Source organism: Misgurnus anguillicaudatus, chromosome 9 (assembly GCF_027580225.2).
Source record: "Misgurnus anguillicaudatus chromosome 9, ASM2758022v2, whole genome shotgun sequence".
Lineage (NCBI taxonomy): Eukaryota > Metazoa > Chordata > Actinopteri > Cypriniformes > Cobitidae > Misgurnus > Misgurnus anguillicaudatus.
Window position 1 is genome coordinate 25276281 of NC_073345.2, and position 27113 is coordinate 25303393.

General features: G+C 35.5%; 5 protein-coding genes across 7 annotated transcripts; all 5 read right to left on the reverse strand.

Annotated features, from left to right (window-relative positions):
* Window positions 1–212: 212 nt before the first annotated feature.
* idh3b (isocitrate dehydrogenase (NAD(+)) 3 non-catalytic subunit beta) lies at window positions 213–8414 on the reverse strand. 2 transcript variants are annotated; one of them, XM_055179978.2, is made up of 11 exons: window positions 8256–8414; window positions 7750–7923; window positions 7511–7631; window positions 7350–7410; window positions 7120–7252; window positions 5059–5192; window positions 4781–4883; window positions 4547–4693; window positions 4369–4463; window positions 3358–3418; window positions 213–622 (listed from the first exon to the last, which is right to left on the reverse strand). In XM_055179978.2, exons 1-11 carry the CDS (start codon window positions 8298–8300, stop codon window positions 545–547), a joined length of 1152 nt encoding a protein of 383 aa, XP_055035953.2. In that variant the 5' UTR covers window positions 8301–8414; the 3' UTR covers window positions 213–544. The 2 variants fall into 2 exon arrangements, with proteins under 2 accessions (XP_055035953.2, XP_055035952.2); XM_055179977.2 differs by lacking the exon at window positions 213–622 and adding an exon at window positions 812–2487.
* A 1236-nt stretch (window positions 8415–9650) lies between these two features.
* On the reverse strand, window positions 9651–14723 carry p2rx4a (purinergic receptor P2X, ligand-gated ion channel, 4a). 2 transcript variants are annotated; one of them, XM_055179975.2, is made up of 12 exons: window positions 14356–14723; window positions 14076–14250; window positions 12567–12638; window positions 11595–11667; window positions 11400–11496; window positions 11208–11288; window positions 10952–11093; window positions 10669–10805; window positions 10498–10591; window positions 10298–10363; window positions 10054–10149; window positions 9651–9917 (listed from the first exon to the last, which is right to left on the reverse strand). In XM_055179975.2, the coding sequence occupies exons 1-12, from the start codon at window positions 14493–14495 to the stop codon at window positions 9894–9896; spliced, it is 1197 nt and encodes a 398-aa protein (XP_055035950.2). In that variant the 5' UTR covers window positions 14496–14723; the 3' UTR covers window positions 9651–9893. The 2 variants fall into 2 exon arrangements, with proteins under 2 accessions (XP_055035950.2, XP_055035951.2); XM_055179976.2 differs by having other exon boundaries at window positions 14103–14250; window positions 14356–14712.
* Window positions 14724–16458: 1735 nt separating this feature from the next.
* Window positions 16459–19552, reverse strand: gstt1b (glutathione S-transferase theta 1b). Its single transcript, XM_055180496.2, has 6 exons — window positions 19393–19552; window positions 19004–19213; window positions 18563–18650; window positions 18090–18240; window positions 16871–17047; window positions 16459–16674 (listed from the first exon to the last, which is right to left on the reverse strand). The coding sequence occupies exons 2-6, from the start codon at window positions 19113–19115 to the stop codon at window positions 16477–16479; spliced, it is 726 nt and encodes a 241-aa protein (XP_055036471.2). The 5' UTR covers window positions 19116–19213; window positions 19393–19552; the 3' UTR covers window positions 16459–16476.
* Window positions 19553–20006: 454 nt separating this feature from the next.
* On the reverse strand, window positions 20007–21504 carry ddt (D-dopachrome tautomerase). Its single transcript, XM_055180498.2, has 3 exons — window positions 21275–21504; window positions 20925–21100; window positions 20007–20561 (listed from the first exon to the last, which is right to left on the reverse strand). Exons 1-3 carry the CDS (start codon window positions 21380–21382, stop codon window positions 20489–20491), a joined length of 357 nt encoding a protein of 118 aa, XP_055036473.1. The 5' UTR covers window positions 21383–21504; the 3' UTR covers window positions 20007–20488.
* Window positions 21505–21898: 394 nt separating this feature from the next.
* chchd10 (coiled-coil-helix-coiled-coil-helix domain containing 10) lies at window positions 21899–23467 on the reverse strand. Its single transcript, XM_073871355.1, has 4 exons — window positions 23281–23467; window positions 22513–22748; window positions 22228–22365; window positions 21899–22082 (listed from the first exon to the last, which is right to left on the reverse strand). Exons 1-4 carry the CDS (start codon window positions 23319–23321, stop codon window positions 22063–22065), a joined length of 435 nt encoding a protein of 144 aa, XP_073727456.1. The 5' UTR covers window positions 23322–23467; the 3' UTR covers window positions 21899–22062.
* Window positions 23468–27113: the final 3646 nt, after the last annotated feature.

Here is a 27113-nt window from a genome sequence, read left to right on the forward strand (position 1 = left end):
AGAAAAAGCATCTTAATTTAATCATTTTTAGATTTTTTACTGAAAACAAGATAAAAATACTAAGAATTTTTTTTCTTGAAAATCATTTTTGCAGTGTATGGTATCATTACAATGCATGTAATATACTTAAACTAAAATATACATTAAGACTGATCTTAAATAACAGATATCATTTATTAACCTGTTTTACAGTAGAAAGACAACACACTTGCCAGTATATTATGTCATTTTATTAATGGATGAACAAAAAGCAAATGCATGTAGTAAATAGCTGAATAAATACATCTAAACTAAAGCAGCATCATAGAGTACTACAGTACAATTGAATAATAGTCTGGATAGTGACTATTGTTGGCCATAGGTGTAACTCTTGTGCTCTGTTTTAGACTATATATGTCTGTAGAGTGTACAGTCTACTGTAGCAAGGCCTGCACTAGGAATTTATGAAATGTTTAACCATAAGACTTTGAGAATACATTGAAACTAGACAAACACTACTGTGCTTAAAATGGTATTTGTGAAGCATGGAATGTTGGGATCTGGTTTAGACAACCAGATTAGTGATGACAGCCCTGGTAAACTCTTCGCTTGATGCATAGCCTCCCAGATCTGACGTGCGTACCTGTATCAAAGCAAGCATATTTACAAAATACAATATAAAAGTTTCTGCATAAAAGACTAGATTTTCCCAACATGATTCAAAACATTCAGCCTACAGTTAAATTCAAGGAAAAATGCTTGATGTTCCGAGTATTCTGAGTTTATTAATATACGAGTAAAACATTGTAGCCAAGTCAACACCACTCTTGAATCCATTTGGTTTCACATATTTATTTTTTGACACTAAGAAAATTCAAATTTGACAAAACATTGGTCAACTCAGTTAAGGCATGAAGAGAAAAAAATTGTGCGCAATTTCCCTGTCGAGTGTCTGAAAAGGTAATACTGCAGGAACTGAGATTAGAAAATACAAAGGCGACATGTCGACTACAGTTCACATGCTGAATAATTACTGCAATGATTGAGGTAAGATTAAAACGCCTGAGAGGCAAACAGATATTTGCATTTGTATTGATTCAACAATTTCTTTTATCATACTTTCCCTAAACGCTGTCAGTCAGCCATGACACAAAATACACTTCCTGTCCATTTGACGCCAGAACATTTGCACCATGAAAACCAATGATTGCCCATCGGATTTATAACAGCAGTAATGTTTGAAGTTCTAAAAGGAAAACCACCCAACTGCTGGCATGTCAGTCAAAACTTGCTAAAAGGCCTTTAAAATAATCACACATTTAATTTCAGTGAATTCCTGGAATCAAGTTAAGGAGGACCAGCCCTAAACAGAGGTCATAGAAAAGCAGGAATTTAAGAGTCAAAAAGGAACCACAAAAACCAAGCAGCTTAGAATTGAAAACTAAAATAAAACAAAACAAAACAAAAACAAAAAGGAGTGAACAAAACATAGGAGTGAACAAAACATAGCAGTACAGTGTAACATGTCAGGCAAAATTATGCATGAAACAAATACTTTGAAAACAGAAATGAAAATAATGAATGTACATGATGGATGTAATGAATAAGAAGGATCTGTAACCAGCTAGACCCTTCGCTAAGCTCCGCCCACTTTATTACTGTTGCTTGCACAGACATGTTTTAAAAAAAATTCTCAAAGGAAAAAATCCAAAGGTTTCTAATTGGTAAAATATGCTTACAGTGCATTTTTGGACTAGAACAGAATAAAGCATTGCAATTTCAATCTGCAGTATTTAAGCGTGTAATAATCACTTATGCTACATATTTATTTAGGATACGACACATTTTTCCACTGCAGATTCGAAACATCTATACTAGGGATGCATATAACGATTAATCTATTGCAGAATAAAAGTTTTTGTTTACATCATATATGTGTGCCAACTGCGTATAATAACTTTGCATAGATAAATACACACACATGCATCTATGATTTAAGAAATGTTTACGTGTGTATAATACATATATACATATATATATGTGCAGATTTATATATACATAATTATTACTATTCACAGTTCACACACATATATGATGCAAACAAAAACTTTTATTCTGCAATACATCAATCGTGATTAATCATTATGCATCCCTAAAAAGTTTTATTGACAAATGTAACAAATGCTGGTCTAATAATACAGTGAACAAGTTGTTAAGGTCTGATTGGTCGATATAAGTCAGGCGGTGCTAAGTGAAGGGTAAAACAAAGCAAGGGGCAAACAGAACAAAAAACAATTTATAAAGTAAAAGGCAGAGACAGATATAAGATGTATCTGTTTTAAGATTGGCTTTGCACATATTAAGAAAAGCAGTGAGGGGTAAAGGGTGATCCAGGTAAGACATTGGGTAGGGTAAACATCCTTAAACAGTCCGATAGCGCAGGTTGCCCACAACCGCTTGGACAAAGTCACTAGTGGTGCTGTAACTCCCCATGTCTCGCGTTCTCACCTGGGACACACACACACACACACAGTGTCACATACACCCAAGAGCGGGGTGTGACGGCAGAGAAGAGAAGAGGTGAAGACCACTTAAGCATTTATGGACAACAAGCAAATAGCAAAGTCCTCCATGACAGATCACCCTTAAAAGAGAGAAATTTAGAAAAGCTTTATGGGGCTAAAGTTAAAGGTGAATTTCTTTACTAGGGATGCCTGGGTCTGTGTTTTGAATTTATGATGCCATGGATTTTAGTCAATGCTTATTAGGTTGAAAATCATTTATATGCTAATATATATCTTAAAAATTCTTCCTCTTTCTGGAAAGTGTATTTGATGCCTGAACGTAAATATTTTAAATTAATAATAAGTAAATGATTTACAAAATAAAGGCTTTTGAATGTTTAATATGCCCCTTTTAACTTTCTGTAGCAGCAGAAAATAGGCCAGCACACGAAAGAAATTTATGCTTTTTATACTACAGTACTTTATGGGGTTTGTAGATGAAATGAAGGTAAGGTAAGAAGCAATGAAAAAAGCAAGTTGAGTTAAAAATAAAATCACTAAACAGCTAACCCCAAACTAGCCAAAATCCCCACATAAAACAATACAAACAAGAAGGGTTTTAAAACTAACTGGAATGCAGAAGCCAAACACTTTTGGGAATATAAGAGGCATACTGCTGTGTTGTGTTTAGCTGCCAACCCAAACCCACCTTGTATCACAACCACACAAAATGGCACACATAATGCTTATTATACTACATCATGTTTTCTGCATACATAGCTCACGAATAAAATTACAATACACACATTCAGTTCTATAATCTACACAATGTGTTTCTCCCCCCATCAGACACAAAAACATCAAAATGTCTTACCTTGCCCTGCTTGATGACTTTCCTGACAGCCTCAGACACCATGTTTGAATGATACTCAAGGCTAAAACACAAACAGCACATAACATGAACAAAAAAGACTTATCAGTCACTTCACATATGAGCATTAATGCTATATTAAAACTGCAGTCACTGTCAAACATTATATAAACTTCCTAAATTACCAATGTACATTCGGTTTCATTTTTCCAATAATTTAACATGAATGGGAAAACTAAAGCAAACCTAACATAAACATCATACAGGTTTCCCAACTTTAAATTCAAGGACCTTTCAAAGACTTTCCAGATGCAATACCTTTAAATTCAGACACTAAATGTGGGGACACATTTCAAGTGAGAGCAAGGTTACATTCTGTTACCTTTTAAGATACATTGTTACAGTTCCCTTTCGAGGAACTCACGCTGCGTCACTGCGGTAACACTTCAGGGAGACCTCCAATGGTAAGTGTGTCTGAATGTGTATATCAAATTCAACCAATGGTGAGGCTTAACCACAAAGACAGGGTGACGCGGGAGACAGGAGTATATCGCTATCTGAATTATTGCTAAAGACAGCGTTACAGGGACGCAGGAAGTATGACAAGGGAGACACAGCGCCTCGTTCCCTTCTCAGGGAACAACAGTTACATACGTAACACGAGACTTTTTCATGTGTCAAACACAATTATGCAAAAAAAGCATTTTAGTATGAATCAAAATTTACATACAGAAGATGTAAGAATTTAAAGCGAACAGTTTAGCACGTGTGCTTAAAGTCTAGAATTTATTATATTATTCTACACTACACAGGGAATAATATGGATTTTTTTCCAGAAAACTTCTTGCATAAAATAGATTCAAGCACTTTCAATTACCTGTATCTATGTATGTATATTTTTAAAAACTTCCCAGGGCCTTGAATTTTTCCCCCCCAGATTTACAAACTTTCAAGGACCAATGGGGACCCTGATCATATATATTACAAGATCAACAGATGGACATGTGAACTCACTTGAGGTGTCTCAGCATGTTGGATGCACTGAGAAGCATAGCAGTAGGGTTAGCAATATTCCTGCCGACAGCTTGAGCAAAGGGATGTCTGGCGCCCTGAAATTAACCATAGGTATATAAGAATAAGTACAAAGTCATGTCAGAAGAGCACAATATTTGGAAAAAATGAAGACACCAACTGTTTCAAACACAGCATATTCAGCACTGTAACTCTCTCCTGGAACTACACCGGCCCCGCCCACAAGCCCAGCCGCCAGGTTATCAATGATGTTGCCATAGAGATTAGGCATCACGAGCACATCAAACTGGTACGGATTCTGCACAAGCTGTGGATCACAGGAAAAAAAACGCATATTACATTCACAGATCATTTTTCTTGCAACTTGTTCACGATATTAAGATAGAAACTGTACCTGCATACAGCAGTTGTCAATGATGATGGTTTCGTATTTGATCTTGGGGTAAAGTTCAGCCACTTCTGCGCAACACTGTAGAAAGAGGCCATCCCCGAGTTTCCTGTGGGGATACTTGAGTCAGTCTAAGTGTTTACATTTTAATCATGTAAAAGTGCGGACATGGTGTTTCAGACACTCAACTAATAAAGCATGAGGCTAGCAACACCAAGTTCATAGGTTTGATTCCCAGGAAAAAGCGGTGTTGATAAAATATTTTAGCTTAATTGTACACTTACATGATGTTTGCCTTGTGTACAGCTGTCACCTTGCTTCTGCCTTTTTTGGTGGCATAGTCAAATGCAAATTTAGCAATTCGACGGGATTTCTCTCTGGTGATGATCTTTAGACACTCAACCACACCTGTAACGCTCTGCAAACAGTTGTGAACAGCAGAAACATTCTTAAAGCCATTTAAGCATCTATGGGTACATTCATGGTGAGAACGGGTTAATCTATATACAAGTTAATCCACAAAAGTAAGGGGAAGGGCAATTTGACATCAGCTTTAACGCATTTTATTTTCTGGAAAAAAGAAAGCTTTTCTTTTTTGTTTCGCCAATCTCTCTGCTTTCTGCATCAAACTAAAACTTAGACTTAACAAAGTAAACAGTATTATTATGCATATTGCGGTATGCACATTTGCAATATTGTGATTATTTCTGCATATCTGACAGCCCAAGTTGGTGTGATATCAGAACAACTAGCCAGTTAAGGATTACAGGTATAATAAAACTGGTTTCTAGTATAGTCCACTTGACACTGCCGTTCACACAAGACACTTTTGTGTGATTCTCGCGAAATTAGACTCATGAGGTGTCATGAAACATTTTGATTAGGGCCGGGACTTTAACGCGTTAATTAAGATTAATTAATTACACAAAAAATAACGTGTTAAACATTTTTAACACATTTTATTCGCACTTATTTTTGCACCGCGGAACATTTCTCATTGGGTTTCGGCGGACCGATTATACTGGAGCACCAACTAGCGTTCATGACTTCAGACAACAACAAACCACAGTGAACATGAACGAAGAAGCTGATGAGATCGCTTTGGTTGGCCCCGTGGATGGGAATTTTTTTTTAATAAAAAACGAACGGATGGAAGGGTCGATAAGAGCATGGTTGTGTGTAAGCTATGCAACAAGGAATTCACATATCATCGCAGCACATCGAGCATTAAGTATCATCTCAATGCAAAACATATAGCAGCTAGCGTGGACATTAGCCCGACTCCGAGTACAACGACTTGGTTGAACAAAAATAAACAATATTTTGTTCCTTAAGCTTATGTATTCAGTCATTATTCATGGTATACTAAAAATCCATGTGAAAAAATAACTTCTCAATTTTCTCAGGTCAAATATTCATATGTGATTAAAATGTGATTCATTTCGATTAATTAATGACAAAGCTTCTAATTAATTAGATTAATTTTTTAATCGAGTCCCGGTCCTAATTTTGATAAAAAAAGTAAATGCAAGGTAAGAGTATCAAAATAAGAAACATACAGTTACAAACATCTCTTCACGTACTATTTTGCGCATGATTTCAAATGACATCATACAAACCAATTTTGTTGTTTTTTCCACATTTAAGAGGAAAATTTTCATTACCGCAACGTGTCCATGACTGGATTTGGGTTCTTGACATGGAAATATTTCTAATTTAAAAAATCTAAAAAATAAACATTGGTAAATGTAGAGACAATAAGGAATATAAATGTGTCCAAGAAAAATGATTTTTAATCATTGTTTAAGCCCTCAAGGAACTAACATTTAAAAAAAAATTGTTGGAAGGGACATAATTGACTGTGACACTCAAGATGGCTACAAGGTAAGCAGTTCTTATTTTTTCTCTCCAGATAAAAGTTGAAACTTTTTAGTTCTCATTACCGAAACATGAGTTTGTCAATGCATATATTTAATGTAATATCATGTTGTGGTAATGATAATTTTTTATAATGATAATCTAAAAATGTAAATAATTGTATAGGAAATATGTTTTAAATCCTCTAAAAATAATGGTTATAGTAAGTTCAGACCTTAATCGTATATGTGCAAAAAAAATTTGATTCAAGGGCTTTTTAAAAATTCTATTGAGAATGGACACTGGATTTCGTGAGAATCACCCGTTTTTGTCTGCACAAAAGCGGGTAAAAAAGAATAGAACAGAATGAAGGAACAAGATTAATTTACATGCACACAAAAATAACACATACAATGCTCACAGTTCAATTGCCTTAAGTTAAAATTGACAGTTGAAGACAGAATTTGTTAAACAAGCTGTGCCCATACCTCATGCTCCAGAGAGCTATATTCTCCCTCTGTTTGCTCACGGATGATAACTAGATCCAAGTTATTGTGTCGGGTGATGTACCCCGGGAGGCTGTTTACATGGACCACATTGGCAAACAAGTCCAGCTTTCTCCTGTAACATAAGCAAACAATCATTCCAAAAACAAGCAGGTGAGACACTCATAACACAAAGCAGTCAAATGTAAATATACTGGTGACCATAAAAGTACCTCAGTCGCATCTCATAAGATGCCAGCTCACCCTTGTACTCCATGGGAGTGTGAATTTTCCCTAAGCAGAAAATTAAGCAAAAATCAATCTTGTTAGATATGACTATAATCTCCTTTATTGACTGCCTGTTTATCAAAATCGATTTATGTATGTAAAATACCCTTGATGGCGACTCGGTTGTTCTTCATTGAGGACAAGACCTCTTCCAGTTTCTCCTCGCTGGCCATGTTCTGCACTTCGCTCAGATGAAACTCTTCAAATTCCACAGGAACATCTGCTGCCTAGAGGGAAGGTTAAAGGGCAACAGGATTGAGTGTAAATGGTGTAAGGCACTGATTTCAAACCAGAAACAAGAATGGTAAGATGTAACCATGCAAACCAAAAATTGACTATCATTACCTTGAAAACCTCTTTGACAGCAGTCATAAGTTCTGGTCCGACTCCATCTCCGGGAAGCATGGTGACTTTGAAAGTGCTGTCAGCACGTGCAGGCGGGGTCTCTGAAACATTCTGGCTGCCTGTCAAACTCAAAGACCGGGCACACAGTGGCTGCAGCCGGGCACCGCTTAGACCCTGAGGGATCAAACAAATCACGTGAGGACAACAGATAAAAGACATTAGACACATCAGATTTGTGATCAGATTCGCATTTCAGGAGTGTAAGTTATCAGAAATGTGACAAAAGAAACAGACAAATAATACTTCTGTAAGTTAGTTGACGTCTTGTATTACGTATTGAACTGTAAGTTACTAACGTTATGCCATGTGTTAAGTCTGAGCTTACTACACGCTCACCAGACATATTAAGAAAACACGTATGTTTTTCAGTTCGTTTTAATATTTGAGCTCGTTACATTAACATGAGGACAATCAATCTTTTTGTCAACTTGTTGTTTAACACTCACCTTGGCCAATGTTACAAGGCTCCCTCTCAACGCAGCCGCCATCATAACCAAACTAGAGGCAGAAGGTCGCGCATGCGCAGCAGTAGTCTTCCTCTCCACCTCAAACGAGACCCATAATATCCAGCGCGCATGCTTCTCTACTACTACACTACAGACAACAAGCCTTTAAATTTAGCAAATAAACAAAACAATGAGCCTAATAAATATTTACTTCAAAATGTTTAATAACTTATAAATTAATTTGTAACGTTATTTTGCCACATTTTGTATGTTTGTTCTCCATTTCTGACGTAACTTTGAAATTACTAAACGCGTCGGGGACCACTTTTTGTATTTTAGGTACAAATCCCTAAAATTATATTTATTTGTGCGTAACAAAGTTAAATCTACTGTTGTGAAATGCCTCCAAAACTTTGCGACCAAAATGTTAAATAACCTACAGCAGTGGTCTCGTTTGCACCCACGAAGTCTGAATTGGTCGCCAATGCACATTCTGTTAATAGCCTCAAATTAAATATTTATTACATATTTTATATATTGGCTTCTTTTATGTATGTTAACATTTTAAACAATGATTAAACATATCATAAGTAAAATAAAATAAAAGTAAAAAGTTTTGAGTAGACTGTATCAAAAAATTTAGCCCTCCAGATTATTTTATCCATTGTAGTGAAGGGTGCCTTTTTATACAGGTAGCTCACACAAAAAGGATGGAGACCCCTTGCCTACAGCTTTCGGGTGGATTCATCTTTCATGTCTGGCGCCCCCTTGTGGAAGCCTCAGTGCAATAACAATTTGCAAGTAATATGATACAGTACGTAGTTTAGCATTTAATCAATAAAATTAAAGAAAAAGAAAAATCAGAAGAACCAATAACTTAAAATGACTTGGGTGTCCCAACATTTCTAGGAACAGTGTGTAGCCTACATCAGTGGTTCCCAAACTTTTTCAGCGTGCGGCCCCCCTTGTGTAGGGTACATTCCTTCGTGGCCCCCCCAAAGAAAATTTGTGACAAAAAACTGTTCTAAAACTCACAATTTTAATTAAAAAAACACAAATTATACAAAAAAGTAGTGCTTTTGGTTAGTAGCCTTATTTTTTTAGATTTAATTACACAGAATTCATGATAAATTAATGTATTTCATAAAATGTCATAAAACTGGGGCCCCCCTGGCACCATCTCGCGGCCCCCATTTAGAAAAAACCACTGGCCTACATGACCAAAACACCTACAAATCAGATGGGGTGATAGATCACATCTCTTAACTAACTTATAAATGTACTAAACATTTTACTTAAAACAATGATTATAATTCACTTTAACTTAAAATATCTGCATATGGATCTGAACTACCCAAATCACACCAATAAATCTGAACAAAATCAAACAGATAATTATAATCAAATGCATTTATTGTTTTTCAATGGCTGATTCCCTGAGTTTCAATCGGAATGGCTGCATCTGTTCACCTAGCAAACACAGTCAATCTCGATGGTAATACTGGTCACTTTTTAGTACAATAAATGTAGTAATGGTACTATATGTAAGCAGGTATATTACAAACAACATGATTTATTTGTGTAGTCGAAGACAGTTTGTGCTATACATGAAGTGAATGCTTGATATCTGAAGATCTTCTATGTTTCTTCTTCATCAGCTAACTATTTGAAATAAACATCTCTTGTTAGTTTCTTGCTACATACTTTTATTAAAAAGTTAACAGAAAATTATATAGGATGATGAAAAATATACTCATTAATGTGAAAGTATTTGTATGTTAAATGTGCCAATACTCACAAGTCCATAGTCATCTACGTATGTATACTTCTGCCCTATATAATGCTGCTTTCTTTTCATGAATGTCAGAACAATCCAATCACAGATAACAGTCACCTTAGGTTGGAATGGTTATGTAAAACCAGATTAAAATAAGTATTTCATTTTATCATGTGAAACTTAAATACAAAATCTATCACTGAAGACTGAAAGGCATGCCAACATATTTATTTTATGTACTTAACAAATTAACAGACGTACTCACCAGGCCTAAAAGTGCCAAACCTGCACCAATATTCAGAAGTGTTGGTACTATGTTGAATTTTCCTGCCTGAAACAACAAAGTGTCTTAAACATCTTACAAATCACATTGATCGCAATAATGGCTCAGCATTGCTGAAGTTTATTCTGAGAACAGATTATTAACATCAAAAAAGGTCTAACACTCTTGGTTTAAAAACTCACCTCACCAAATACCATGACATCAAAGCGAATTCCATATCCCTTGATTAATGTCCTGACTTCCTTGCCATCACTATCCTTGTAATATTTAGCAAACCTGCACAAAATTCACATCATCACACATTGTACATTAAAATACTCACTTCCTCTGAGAAACTGAGTGTTCACTTTTACCTGAAGTTGTATCCTGGGGCCACGTTATTATCCGGATCTTTGTTGTCTAGTCTGCGGAAAGTGTAACGGGGCACGCACCAGCTCTCTGGCATATCAAGGTCACAATCCCACCGGATTTGCACACCCATCACTCCTCCCTAAGCAGAGGAATCCAAAAATGTTAGGAAGTCCGAAAGCAAGGCACGAGAGAAAAACATCATGGATGCTTCAGATATGAGAGTTACAGCTTTAGATTCATTTGCATTCATGAAACCCTTGTGTCAAATAACATTAAGATTCTGACATGGACTGCCATTGTCTGAAAATCCTCCTGAGCCTCCTCAGCAATATCTTTGAGTCTGAAGATTGGACAGTTAGGGTCAGTCTCACGGCTAAATACACATTCCGATAGGTAGGTGCTGTTTATATCCGGTAGGATGTTTCTTCTGTAAGAAATAAGGAACACCTATACCTTAAATGAAATTCACTGGCACAGAGAACTCACAATTTTTATTTTGTTTCACTACGACACATTAAAAAAATTAATTGTTAGGACGTACTTGTTGAAGTTAAATTTAGGATACCGGATGCTATTCTTTATGAGCACAGTGAAGTTTTCTGCATCTGCCAGGAGTGGTGGACTACAGAATAGAATACATTATTATCTGCTTTGGATGTGCCAAATTTATATACATATACATACATACGCACGCACGCACACACACACACACACACACACACACATATATTACTCTGGAGGTTCTCCAGTCCTCTCGATGGGACACCATGCCAACACCTCACAAGTTTTCTCTTTGTCAGAAAAAGGGACACATCTACCTGTCTGAACACCTAAAAAGTTTGGATTAGCTTGCAGTCTTTAACAGATGAAATTGCATAGACGCTCACATTAAGTGTCAGTTGATTTTATTTTAAGTATTTAGGCATACCATTGCCACGGGCATCATTGAAGCCTCTCCTGCAATCCCTGTGAGTGTTGCACCGTGATGTTGAGATTGGAATCTAGGTTACATGAGTTAAATACATTTGAATAAATTGATAAAAAAATCAAAAAGACAAATGATTTAGTTGGATGTTGAACTTAATAAAATATATGAACTAATTCCGAATTTTAAATTAAGGAATAATTAATTAAAGGTGCAGTGTGTAATTTTTGAAGGATCTCTTGACAGAAATGCAAATAATATACAAAACTATATTACCAGGGGTGTATAAAGACCTTTCATAATTCATCAATTTGTGTTAATTATCTTAGAATGAGACGTTTTTATCTACATACACAGAGGGTCCCCTAACATGGAAGTTGCCATTTTGTGCCGCCATGTTTCTACTGAAGCCCTTAACGGACAAACTTTTTTTTACTAAATTGTCTCCGACGATGACTTGTTTGACCGGTGCCGGCTACCGTAGCTTCTCTATGTGTTTCAAAAGCGAGGGGTGAGCAGTGGACTGAGCCGTTGGTTGCAATTTGCAACCTCACCACTAGATGCCGCTAAAATTTACACACTGCACCTTTAAAATTAAAGCAATTGATTTTTTCTATGACAAATATTTAACACATTTAGGGGCAGTTTCCCAGACAGGTCTTAAGTCTAGACCTGATTTAAATAAATGTTTGAGCCGTCTTAACTGAAATCAGCTTGCAATGACAAATTTTAAATATACCAGTGCCATTGCTTTGTCTCAAAACGCACTTCCGTAATGTTTCTTTTTTGTAATATGTTTGTAAAACGAATATAACTAGTCCAGGATTAATCTAATCCCAGTTTAGGAAACTGCCCCTCAAAGTTTATTCCAAATCTAATTTAGATTACAATTAGATTTTAACTTTCTGAAACATTTTATTCTGTAAATCTTAACTGACAGGAAAGATTAATAACCACATCCACATAATGACTCACCTCAGCGCATTTTGACTGTGTTTGGTTAGGGGTGATGATCATGTTGGTCAACACAAAAAATGAGCCATCTTCCTGCACGCAAATGCACATGTTCAGTAACATCAAAAAATATCAACACTTCCTCATAACATAATGAATGAGGCCTAAGGCATTATGAACTTTACTTCTTTCCCTTTGATGGTAAAATAGTGTAAGACCTGTGGCTGGTTGCATAAACATAGCCGTGACGTTAAGACTGCGTCTTAAGAATGATTCTGACTAACTAGCAATTAGTTAGGGCTAATCAGTCTTATTATTTGGATTTAAATTAGACCAATCAACCTTTCTATGTAACATAAAACAGTTATGATCAGTCAATTCCTGACTAACTTTTAAGACTAGTCTTAAAGTTTTATGCAACCGTGGTTTCACAAACAGGGCTTAAATTAAAGGGACACTCCACTTTTTTTGAAAATATGCTAATTTTCCAGCTCCTCTAGTGTTAAAAATTTGATTCTTACCGTTTTGGAATCCATTCAGCTGATCTCCGGGTCTGGCGTTACCACTTTTAGCATAGCACAATCCATTGAATCTGATTAGACCATTAGCATCGCGCTCAAAAATAACCAAAGAGTTTCTATATTTTTCTTATTTAAATCTTAACTCTTCTGTAGTTACATCGTGTACTAAGATCGAAAAAAAGTTACGATTTTCTAGGCAGATATGGCTAGGAACTATACTCTCATTGTGGCGTAATAATCATGGACTTTGCTGCCGTAACATGGCTGCAGGAGTTCCATTGATATTACGCAGTGCCCGAATAGTCCCCTTAGTATCTTTCAATAGATATGAGCATATTTTCAAAAAAGTGGAGTGCCATTTAGGTAGCTTTTAGAAATGTGGCTTACTGGTGTGCATTTGAAAAAAAAACCTTATTTATTTTGATATGTGTCAGTATAAGAAGTTTCTAGTTAGCAACTTATACTGGGCTTAAGTTTTATCTGTGAAACCAGACCTGAATGCATCTTAGAGATATACCCATTCAAAATGTAATAAATATCAGCACGCAACATATGACTTAATTCTTTCAAAGATAAGGTTCACATTACTAGCAATATATGAGCAATGTCAAATGTTACTTTTCATAAAGTCAAATAAGATTAATACATAATCTACCACAAAGTTGGCATATCCTGCATCACCATCACAGAAAGCTTGAACTAAGTGAAGTGACTTACAGAACAGAAACTCATACTCATGCTCTCTACAAAAAACTTTGATTCTGTGGTGGTGTTTTTTACAGTTACATAAAATAATGGAAAAAATCTTATTGCAAAATGCTATTTGTTTCCATATAAACAAAATATTCTTAACATGCATTGCACATTTCAAGTGAATACAAAACAGTGTATGAGCATGCAGGTGCAGGTGCAAGCAGAAAGCAATCAACCACATCTCTAGTAGACTACATAACCCGAGTTGCACCATGAAGTGGTTATATGTGGTTTTATTATATTGTCTATCTTGTACCTCCTCTTCATCATATCGACGGACTACCTGTGGTGGTATGATGTAGTCTGCGACATCCCAGATCCGTTCACCCAGCTCTGTAGTGTTTGTAAGAGCAATGCCTTTTACTTTAGTCGTGACAGAGCTCAGGATTGTGTCCGTGTCCTGGTAGCCTTTCTTCCAAACACAAACATACCTGCGGTCACAAATACGTTTTTAAATATAAAAAACGCGACACATATTGTGTTTGTTAATGTCCCTAAGACGACGACTGGACTAGGCTATAAAACGAACAACTTACCCGATGACATACGCTATCACTAAAGCTTGTGTGAATCTGTTCAGCGTTCCCACTTTCCTACTTCGTATCACCAATATTTTTGCCGTGTAGTAGTCGAAAAAACACTGCGCCAGTGAAACACAGCAACCTTTATTGCTCATTGCTGTAGATGATGCCTTACTCTTAATGAATAAAAAATCCACACCGATTTATTTCCCTTCCTATAAACTCGCAGTCACGAGACTGGTTGGTTATTAACTTTACACGAGCCACGACGCCGGTCACGCCGCTGCTATTGCTGTCCAATCGTAGGTAGTTTCAGGTTGAAGTTTCACTTTCTGAAAAGTTTGAGCCGATAGGATATACAACAAACTTTCAAAAGTTAAGGATAGGCCTAACTTTATTTATGTATATTTCCTACGTTCTGGAATAACATTAAACGCTTCAAAACTATGATTGGTCAAATGGTGTGACTAAAAATTAAAAAAATAAAAAACTTTTTAAAGGGATAGTTTACCCAAAAATGAATAAATTTTCTCATCCTCAAGTTGTTCTAAATCTGTATGAATTTCTTTTTCTTCTTTTTTTCTTTTTTTGATGAACACAAAAGAAGATATTTTGATAAATGATGGCAAGCACACAACTGATTACAACCATTGACTTCCATAGTAGGAAAACAAATAGAAGTATTGTGATAAATGATGAAAAAGATATTTTGATAAATAATGGAAAGCACACAGTTGACGGTACCCATTGAATTCCATTGCTTTTGTTTTTCCTACCATGGAAGTCAATGGTTACAATTAGCTGTGTGCTTACCATAATTTATCAAAATATCTTCTTTTGTGTTCATCACAAAAAGAAATTCATACAGGTTTAGAACAATGTGAAGATGAGAAAACGATGACAGAATTTTCATTTTTGGGCGAACATCATTCAATGAGTTTCTATCTATTCTAGGTTTTAAAAGTGGCTGCCCTTTCTTCATTATTTAGTCCAAGTCATGCACTTTAAAAACTTATTTTAGAAAAGAATACATTATAATTCAATAATTTAAAACTTTTTAAGCATACACTTTAAAATGATGAGAAACATTTCAGCCAAGTAAGCCTGAATTAGAAGGGATAGTTCACAGAAAAAAAATACAATTCTGTCATCATTTGTTACTCTCAACTTGCATACATTTCTTTGTTCTGCTGAATACAAAGGACGATATTTTGTAAAATGTTTGTAACCAAGCAGAACTGGTGCACCATTGACTTCCATTGAAGGAAAAATAATACAATTAAAGTGAATGGTGCCCAGATCTGTTTTGTTATTAACAGCTTTCAAAATATTTTCATTTGTGTTTTGCAAAACAAAGAAATTCATACAGGTACTTGAGGGAAAGTAAATGATTTTCAGAATTTTTTGTTTTCGGTGAACTATCCCTTTAATAGGGAATCCCACATAGAATGTTAGAGCTTTTGGTCCACTAAAAAGCCAATGAATATTACAATGACTAAAATAAAAGGAAACAAAGCCATAGAGTGCATGCAAAAACTTCTTTAATAAGCTTAAGTAGTTTTATGAATCCATCACGTAAGCTTGGTTATTTTTCTTCTATATAGAGAAACAGACAGTGAAGTAAAGATACAAGAGAGTTTTGTAAACAATACAACATTTATTTCGCAATATCTAAGATTTTTCTTCAAACGTTTCCAAATGTGTGCTCTACAAGAAGCAAACTAGGCTGGTATTTAGTACGGTGCATGCCTGTGTCCAGTTAACATACAAAATATCTGATAACAAGACATAAACACAGAGGGAGGAAATATGCCACCCAGCTTCTTCCTGTGAATGTAAAACAATTTTCTGGAACAATTCCATGAGGAGAGTAAATCACATCTAAGAGTAAATGTTCACATTTGTAGTATTTCACAGTTTGCATTCTTACATGAAGTAAAATACAATATATATATAATATATATATATATAATATATATATATATATATATTCATTAGTATTGCCCTTGAAAAATTAATTGGGCTTTGTGCCCTGTAAAATTAAAATGCTAAATGATTTTATTCTAAGTGGTTACAGAAAGTGTATATAAAAGTGATTAATAAAAAGTATAAGCGATGTTCATTTCCAGTTTTTTATTAGAGGAAATACTTCACAATTTTGGGTTTAAATGGCTCAAATTTCTTAGGATCCACGGTTTCCACATACTCCTGGCAAGACCAGATGCTCTTGTGGGCTTCATCAAACAGCTCAGCCCCAATAGCTTCCTTGACTCTGTCCTTCCATGCCTTAAGCTTGGGCCTGTTCTCAAACACATCCAGACCAGCAGCTACAGGCTGAAAAAGATCATTAGAAGTGATAAAATGCACTTTTACATACATTTACATATTATGGTGTCAGATATCCATTCTAAACAGCAGAATATCATATTGATTCCAATGTTTATGCATTGTCATAAATGACTTTGATTCGAATTTAAAAGAATTAGCTAGAGGAAAACAATGGCTAGTATTGTCAACGGTTTGACCTTACCTGTATGATTTCCACAATAGCAACAAGATCAGCCAAAGAGATCTGATCACCAATAATGAATGGTCTGTCTTGAAGAAACTTCTCCTCAAAAACTTTCAGTGCATCTTCAAGATTCTCTATTGCGAGATCCATCTTCTCTTTAGGAACTTCCATTCCCATAGCTTTTGGAATCATGAGCTACAGCAACACAACATTCTTATGACATTTAAATCAGTTGGAAAACACCATAACAATAGCAAAATGAAAGAGATAAACATATAGTAGCGATTCTAAAAATTCCTGTTTCAAGGCCAGCAAGCAAAGGGAGCAAACTGGCAACCAGGGAATTGCTCATTTTATTACAGTTTTTCTCAGTTGCTTTGGTAAATTTCTCAAATCATCCTGACATTTGCAAAACGATAAGTGCATTTTTCAAAACAATTCGTACAAATAGCAAAACACCTGCAAAAGCCTCAATAGTTTATCTCTCAAAAGTAAATATCTATGTCAATGAACATGCCAGTGCCATCAGAATGACAAGTCCTTGTGTCATTGTGTACGGATAAGACTTGTAGGTTACACCTTAGTGTAAGTTATGTGGGAGTTTGATTGCAAGCGACTGGACAAAATTTACATTTATGCTTTTACTGTTTGTACTGTAATTTGTTGACAGACCATGTCATTGCGATTACATAAAGGAAAAGACAGCACTGCATAGCACAAAGGAAAAAAAACAAACAAACGTGAAATGTCTAATGGAAATTTATAGAAATATGTTTGAACAAACCCTGTATTATTACAACTTGTTCAACCATTTTGCATGTAAAACTTATACTATGAACTAATGCCTAAATGTTGTGGGGGGTGAGACTATTCAACAGAGGCCCATTATAATACATTTTGATCAACATGACATAAGCAACTGATAACGTAGGAAAAAGCAGAGAATACATAATCATTTGCATGGATGTACCAAAGCATTTGCAACTTGTTCAAAGAAATGAGAAACTGCTTTTTTGATGTGCACAAGTGACACAATGATGTGAGAATTGAACAGGTAGTTTTGAGAATTTCAATTCTGAACTGAGAAAGCGACTGAGAAAAACTGTAATGTTGCTCTTCATCCTTGAGTACAGTACAGCAATTTCTCACTTTACATATTGACATTTTTTAACTGTGCTTTAAAATAACTTTATATTGGATTGTCATAATTTATGTGCTTCTTTTGACTTAGGCCTACCTTCAACCAGAGGATCTTGGATCCGTGTATTCGGATGGCCGAGTGTTGCCATGACAGGTATTCATTTACTAGAGCACGCTTCTGCAGGTCAGCTGGGTACCAGTGGTCTGGAGTGTTGAACTTCTCTGCCAAGTACGTCAGAATAGCAACACTACAAAATCATGTGGACAGGAGATCAAAATTATTGTACAGTTTTACATGAGTCACAAAACAGGTTTTTCATCCACCATTGTTTCACTAATACATTGTCCATAACAATATGTGAAGGGCCTCCTATTCACAGTTCCAACCCATGAAATCTTATTTTTTGGTAGAAAAAAAATCTACATTTATAAACATGTTTTAGCTTTTTTAATGCTTGTTTTGTCTTAATTTGAATAATTTCTTTAGTTAAGTAACACTAATCTAGAGACCATGATATTATTTATTTTAACAGTATAAAATTAATTGATAAAAAATTGCTTTTCACAGACCTTTCAGCCAAGCAAAAGTCCCCGTCTTTGATTGCAGGTACCTTTCTTATTAAGCTGATTTTCCCAAACTCCTCACTGTATTGCTCTCCTGTGTGACAAATGTAATGAATTAAAGTAGCATAACTGAACACACTTTTTTGAGACGTTTAAGATGCAAGTCAGCAGTTTAGGGTATGAGCCATAAAATCTTGCAATACAGTCACCGACGTTGCATAATCAGTGACAAGTACGCCTATGCATGCACCGACAACACTTACAAACAAGGACAAAATGACACATATACATATATATATATACTTATACTTGGTTAAGTGTTAAATGTTATTTATGAAATATAACACTTAAAACATATGTATTTACATATAAATCGAACCTTCCCGTATAGACAACCTTCCCTTAAAAGATTCCTTATAATGGTTGATATAAAATCTCTGTGCATACCGTCAAACAACGAGATCTTCTTGTAGTCGAACTGGATGTTGTTTTTCTTGGCAAAGATGTAAACGGAGCGACAAGGCTGCGATAACAGATCTAAGTAGATTTCCAATCCCATTTTAGAAGATTTGACTTGAAGCACAATCCGCAAAAGTTAGAAAAAGTGAAATCTTTGCAGCACAGGTTTCGGGAAATGTTCATACAGGGTTGCCAAGTCTGCATAAAAAAACACCATAGAACTATCCACAACTTTAATTCGCCACTCCCATGCAGTTTTACAGTCACTGTTAAGCATTACACACAAGTTATTCTTGAAAACTGATCACAGTAGTAATCATAACCACAGTCTGTTTTCGTAAATTATAACATCATGTAAAAAAACTAAATCCATTTACCTTAAACCCGTGCAAAATAACAATCCACAGCAACAGATGAAAAATGAACCTACCCCTGCGTGAAAACCGCGGATTTGGCAACTCTTGTACAACCGCAGACTGCGAAAATTGGAAACTCCCAAACGGGGCGTGGCTTTCTCAGGGGTGTTTAAACTGACACAAAATAACTCAAAATTGTGACACTTGAACTTGCACATTTTATTAATGTAAAATGAGAAATTGTATGTTTAATGTAAACATTTTGATTATTTTTGTACTTTTTATATTCTTTAGTTTTATTTAAAGTTTAATTTATCATGTGCCGTATCTCTAAAGCCACTGCAGGCAGTGTTGCAAGAGATTTAATATGAAAATAACTTTATTGTAATTGTTCATTAACTTCTCGCAAATAAAGTGTTCAAAAGGTGCATGGAGATAAAATTGTCTATAAATCAACTGAACTGATATCAGTGCTGTCGCTTATTACCAATATGCAAATAATAAACAGTTGAAAGGTCCAAGGTTTACCCCTCTTGAACTTGGCAGACACATTAGTAATGATGTAGGCAGGGTGGTCCACTGCCCCTATAGGCAAACTCAACCCACATCACCCCAAAGCAAACATAGAAAGAACGTAAAGCAAACCTCTCTTGTTTTATAAATATACTGTGTTTTAAAAACAGAAACAAATTACATCATGTTTGTGTTTTAACAGAGTATGCTAGTCATTGTCACATTATTATTTATAAGTAAAATACATTGTGTTCATGAAGACATTGTCCAACGCCTCAATCTGGACTGTTAGTTTTGTAAGGTGTAATGCATAATGGTGACTAGATGGTATTCATGTGCTTTGATTGATTAGACAAGGTGAAAAAGTTGACTAAGCATCAACACGTAATCGTATTTTTTCCCACTGCATATCATGCTATTGGGGTATTAAAAGGTAAGGTGCATGTGAGTTGTATTTTAAAAAGTATATAACATAAAACCAAATAAAAAAGGTTTTAATGCAAAATATATGTAACATACACACTGACATAATGAATCATGACCTTTTAGCCCACATAGTCCCAAACATTTCAAATAAATTGTTTCAAGGAAAGAATGTTGAGTCTTATAGAAAGGTCATCACTGTTCCCTTCTTTCCAACCTGCCAGGGCTCCAGAGGGTAGAACCTGATAACAATACTAAAAGAGAAAAAACATATAACAACAATTTACAAATAACCAAGTATAATAGTAAACTTTAATATTGGTAATATTCTGACAGTTTTTTATAAGGTGTGCAGCTGAGCAGCCTACAAATGCGACCTCTGGAGGATGCCGAGAAACCATCAAAGGGTCCATAGCCTTTAGCTTGCATCCTAAACCATGTTATGCTAAAAGTTTTGTCAACTAAAAAGTTTTTCAACTATTAGATGTATGCTAGTATAAGACAAAAAAATCACTGATCATCATTTAAAAGCACCTTTAAAATTAAAGCACTTCATTAAATAAGCTAAATTTCCCACTATTCGTGTATTAATTAAGTCTATTTTTTTCTTTCTTTACCGATCTTCGCCAAGTTCAAGTTCTCTTGTCAAAAACTGGAAGATTTTGGCGCTGTGCTCCTTATTTTTCTCCGCAGTGTCAGTAACGCCGATGGCCGACACGGACAGCATCACACACGGGGAGCACGATCCTGCGATCAGCATCGGTAGGTCAGCCTTCACCACCAAGTTCATCCTCTGCATAAATAAAAAAAAATCTATTTAGCAAGATTGCAACGTGTTATAAAAAGAGTGCGTTTTAATTAATTCATATGACCCTGGTCACAGTTTTGACGTGAAGAGAACCATTAAACACCTACAGAGGGCAACATAATGCACAACAAAGATATATAAAGCAATTTCTATACTCACGTCTTCCGGTTTTCCCAATGCTGAAGCCGTAGTAGTGCATAGCTTTTTCAGAAAATCCTCTGAAAACTTCTTTGCTGGTAAATTGGTCTCTAAATCAATGAACGGCATTACTGCAGTGTTACAGTTGTCTACTTCTGTGACCCGTAAAGAACTGTCTAGTTCCGTGTGATACACCGCCCTCTCTTATTGGTTGAAAAAGAGACGCCTATTCACTGTGCTTTGTGATTGGTCCATCTGCAAAATTCTCGACTCTCCCCCTAAGATTCTGCCAAGTGTTCTAGAAATTGGAAAACGTGTCCATCTGCAGTCTTACAAACTTCTTATTAGAGCAAGTAAACATTAACTGTGAAATCGACAAGCCTTTTGCAACTTTAGTTTAAATAGATTAGCTTGTGTTTTCCAACTCGGGATTCAAAGTTTACTAGATCAGTTTAACATAAAATAACATAATAATGTAAACAAAACAGTATGGAAAGTGGCACAAAGGTACATCTGTTTTATGCATTTTAAAATGTGTAAAAAAAATTTAGAGCAACATGATGACAACATTTGGTACAGTACTTGTTTCAGTCAGTATGAGTGCTGTCATACTCAAATAACAACCAAAGCAGAAAGGAGAAAGAATAAATAGCAACCTTTTATTTTACAGCCTCATTTACATAATCACAGATTTAAAGGGGCATATGACACAACTATGAACACATTATACACAGTAACTGCTGGAGATTTTGAAAGTAGTTTGTCTACATTTAGAGTCTTTGTTCCATGATGTATGATTATCTTCCAGGTTACACCAGAGATGACACACCTAAAGGTATAATACATATACAAAAGGTCATTCCAAGAGTAAAACCGTTATTAGACACTGGATATGTTATGTGTCTGTGAGCTGCACGTAACGAGGTTAATAATAGTGCTGGAATCTAATTGTATGTCTATTTAATGAGACTGACCATGTGAGAGTTTGCACTGCTTTAGTGCTTCATTGAAGCCTTCACACAAAGTCAGATCTGCCTGAGTCGTGGCACAGTCCAGAAACTGCCGCACCTCAAAAAGACATGGACCAGATTGAGAGGACGGAAGTCTTGAGGGCTCCTGCAATGCACAAACAAGAAAATAAAAAAATGGGAATTGCAAGAAGTCAATTGCAAAACGAGGGGATACAGCATGAGTTAATCACTTTGAGCTGTTCCTTCAAAATCAACACAGTGTCTCTTATCATTAAGGCTCTCCAGAACGCTCCTGATATGTGGGTGCTGGTTTGGGTGCCTCTGAGCTGCTGCTGCCCCCACTAAATGCACCTGTCAGGGCACCGCCAACCACATGACCTACGGCTGAGCCTACTGCCACTCCAGCGGCTGTGGTGGCCATCTGAGCCATGAGGCCTGGCTGTTTGGGCTGGACGGCGGCTGGGGCCATTGCCACTGAAGGAGGAGGTGGTGCATGGGCTGGAGCATAGGACGGGGCAGGAGCACTAAGGAAAGGGAGGGAAAGAGGTGAAATGTGTAACAGATCTGGCATCATGTGACTTGTTACAACAAATAATGGAATACATAGACCGTACACCTACATTAAAACTACAAATCTACTGCAACCCAGACAAAGCCATTTTGGTTTTTATTTTGTATAGGATGTGCATTGTGTTATATTTAAACTTAATCAGTAGGACGCTCTGGTCAGTTTTTGGCAACTACTGATGGAAAGAAGATAAAGTCTTAAACCTGGTTTGCGTCAGTGACTGTTAAAAGACAGATTTAATGCAAAATAAATTAATCAACAGGGAACATGCAAGGTTGTTGAACTACATTTAAATTCTCCTTTCAATTATTAGTCTTTAACAATCCTATAAAAATTACATATAATATAATTTATGTACAGCAAGTGTTCAATCTAGTGTTTTTTAGAAATATATACAAACTAAATCTAACTACTTATTGCGTCTACGTTAGCTTGCAGCTTGCTAAAGCAGTTTACGTTATAGCACAGATTATAAAACTATAAAATACCTCGCTGCCGGTGAAGGACGACTGCGGCTTCCTCTTGCCATATTAAAAGTAGATCTTAACCGTTATCAGTAAACAACTGTGATTATTAACGTCTCAGATCAATAAGAGAGTAAATCCTGTTCGTCTACGAACAACCTAGTGAATGACAGCGGACACACGTGCGTATGACCTTGTGTGGGTAATACAGTTAAGCGCATGCGCGCTGCGGGATTCTAGAAAAGTACACTTTTATTAGATAACAAAGAAATTTAGGATATGTTTTATAGCAGGGAACAAATACATTTGGTAGTTTTTAGACTTTTTATTGGACTCATGTAGTTAAGTCTAATTCATTTAATTAATTTGTAAAGCACATTAGAGTTCAGACCAAAAGTGCTGTAATTTAAAACAGAAAAAAGAAAAAAAAATACGGTTAATAAATAAGTTAACGAGACATCCTAGCTTTCTCATTAAAAGGCTAAAATCAGATATATAAATCTTCAAGAGAAAGGATAAAAATTCTCACTCAAATTACACTTGTTATACTAAATTCAACAAACATACTTAATTTACACTTGCGTAAAAAGTATTTAGCCGTTAGCAAAATAAGATTGACTTAATATAAACTTAATAAAAAAAGGAAAACATTTGTTAATGTGTAACATTTCCATAATAGATGGGTTCTAGAAAAGCGTTGCGGTGGCTTGTTTTGACGTATTACGTCCTTTATTTTGTAAGTCGCTAAATAAATAAATATGTACATGACATGTTTTTACATCCGTTACATCACCTTACGGCACTTTTAATTAAAAAAAAGTATTTTTTTATAAAGTAAATTATATTTACTTCTGCAAAACAAGTTGCACATAAATGCGATTAAATAGATACAATTACATTTTGTGTTTAGTTTTCTCTAAAAAAAAAAAAAGTTAAATAAGTTTCTGAAAAAAGAAAAATTAAAAATCATGTTATGTAATTGTTGTTAAGTCCTTTTGGGACAGATTGTATGAGATTGTATGAGATTGTATGAGTGGTTGGAGACCAAAAATGTAATACCTGCTTTTGACTATCATAATGTTAAATTTGGGGTCTTTTTGGACAACAAAGACATAGAATTTTTGTGTAATAATGTGTTGATTGTTGCCAAATTTTATCTACACAAATTTAGATTTGTTAAAGTTTCTCCTTGTTTTAATGACTTTATAATTTTATTTAATTCCATAAAACAACTAAAAATGAGGAGTGCCTTAAAACTCTCTAAATTACTGGCAAAATAAATGGATTAACTCCCCCCCCCCCGGAACTTAATTTACTGAGTTATAATTTGCTTTTCATGTTTTATTTATTTATTTTTATTTATATATTTTTTCTTTGCTTCATATTATTAACAATATGCTGCTTGGTTTTTTGTTAAGGTCTATCATCGATAATATGTTCATGCATTTTTTTATCTCAAACTGATTCAATAAAAAAGATCATGTTATGTCTTATAAAACATTACCACTAGATGGCACTAAAATATAGTGTGTACTTGAAAGGCTGTGAAGCCATTTGTGTTTAAGGCATTTTAACAAGCGGCTTATGGGGTAATTTCGGTTTGGCACGAAAATAAAAAATATTTATTGGTGATAAATACATACGGTTTAATGGAGGGTGTGCTTAGACTTAAGAGATGTTCTTGTGGATTAAATGAAAATTTGTTACACCAAATAAAGCATTACCCCAGTTTTTCTTTTCCTTTTCAAGTTTATTATCATTTAAATTTGAGACATACAGTAAACAGCAGAATTAATGTCTTTAATGATGTTGTGGTCACAGCTGGCCTGATAATATCAGCTTAGTGTGTGGCACAAAGGAACTTAAATTTGCCTCAATTGGTGTGATTCACACCCGAATTTCAGATAGCAAGCAGTGATTCAACACTCATTATGTTTTGTTTAAGGTTCTGCTTCTTTTCAAAATGATGGTCTCTTTTTTATTAGATTGAACTTCCATACTGTGCAGTGCCCATGTTGTCTGCGATGATGCTGTATGGACATGATCTTCACAGACATCCATGGTGAATTCCTGAATGATTCACACAGTCTACAAAGCGGTAAAAAAACAACAAAAGATACCAGGACCTTTCAAAGCTTAGAAACCAGATACAGCTGGGGATTACTTACCTATAGCAATTTAGTTGTGTAGTCAACATTTATGCCTTGTGGATAATGTAATGTTATTGGTGCTGACAGAACTTTGAAATGAAATTCCCAACTTTCCACAGATGTGGAGCCGAAAAAGACTGAAGAACATAAAAATGAATAAAGCAAAAGTGACCTATTGAAAAAAAATCAAAGACCCCCTCAGCAATGACACGAAATTAAATTGAGAACAAAGACATTTGCTTACATTGCATTGCTCTCAGATTTTTTCCACCTATAAAGACTTCAGTGAGCTCAAGTGTCTCTTCTTTTTCATCCAATCCACATTTTCATTTCATAGCTCTATTTTCTTGCTGTATGTCAGCAAGTGTCAAACAATAAGGAGAAAGTTGATAAATCAACTAAACATGAACATTTCATAATAACAAACATTAATTAAAGAAAACAAAGGCTTATTTAAAGCCTTGAAGCATATTTTGTAAGAAAAATGATATATAATTGTGTGCAATCGTGCCAACATTTGCAGTACTAAACAAGTTGCACTAAAGCCATTTTGTTTTATAATCCTCACAGACTCTTTTTTTTTTGTGGTCACTGGAACATAGGATAGAGAGTTCGGGGTGAGAAGGGGTAGAGGGTATGATTCATTTCCAAGGGGCTCTCTTTCATGTTTCCTCTGAGTAACGTTTAATAGAGCCTCAGGGGTCTAGTTGAAGCTGCTTCCATGGCGGAGTGCATGAAAAGTCTGGCTTGCATTTAATCAGCCTTAAGCCCCCAGACCCCCAAAAAAGGCTGACAACAGCACAAAAAAGACATGGGTGAACAAACTGTTAAAGCTCATTATTGTCCGCACACCACAGACATCCATAATTAAGGATGTAATTAATAGATGCATACTGCTGGACAAGTAATTAGATGCAGAACTATCTTAAGCGCAGAAGCATAAAGCGTGCTTGATTTATATTTGTTGACATGCACGACGTGTCGTGACACGCCGGCAAACTAAGTACAGACGTATTGTGCATCAACACAACACACGCACCCATCCATAAACTTGCTGGATAAAGAAAACACCATTTGCCTTTGTTACATTGTTCATTAGAGCCTGAATGCCATTCTTAACCCAAACGTTCACGATCCTTGTGGGATGTGAGAGTTCCAGCGTTGTAATTTCCTCACGTTATTGAAAAGTCCTATGGAGCGCAGAGAGGGAACAAAAGAAAGCTTTGGCTGTATGATCTTTCCCCACTGTAAACTTTCCTCCTAAGCATCATTAGTGATACCCACCTGTTACAGCTGCACGCAACCTTACAGAGATGCACTTCAAAAATGTACAATTGCGTTAAACATTTGGCATTGAAACAAAGAACGTTATACTCGGTGTGGAAGTCCAGAGACTCCACAGGTGACTCTTACTGAGAGCATTGTTAACTGTAATCAACCTGCCTGGTATAAAGGGGAAGTTTTGATAAAATGCTTCATTTAGTGTGGAAAGCCTGTCATCCAGCCAAACAGTCTGTTTGCTTTGAAGCTTGTCTGAAGTATAATTCTTCAATTAAGCTCACAATGTAAATGAAATTGATTTACTAGATCTAATATTGTGTATACAGATGTATCATTTGGTTTTTATTAATCCACTGCCAGAAAAAAAAGACTAAATAAATAAATGGTCCCTAGCTGTCATTGGGGCCATTCCCTTTCAAAAAGTAT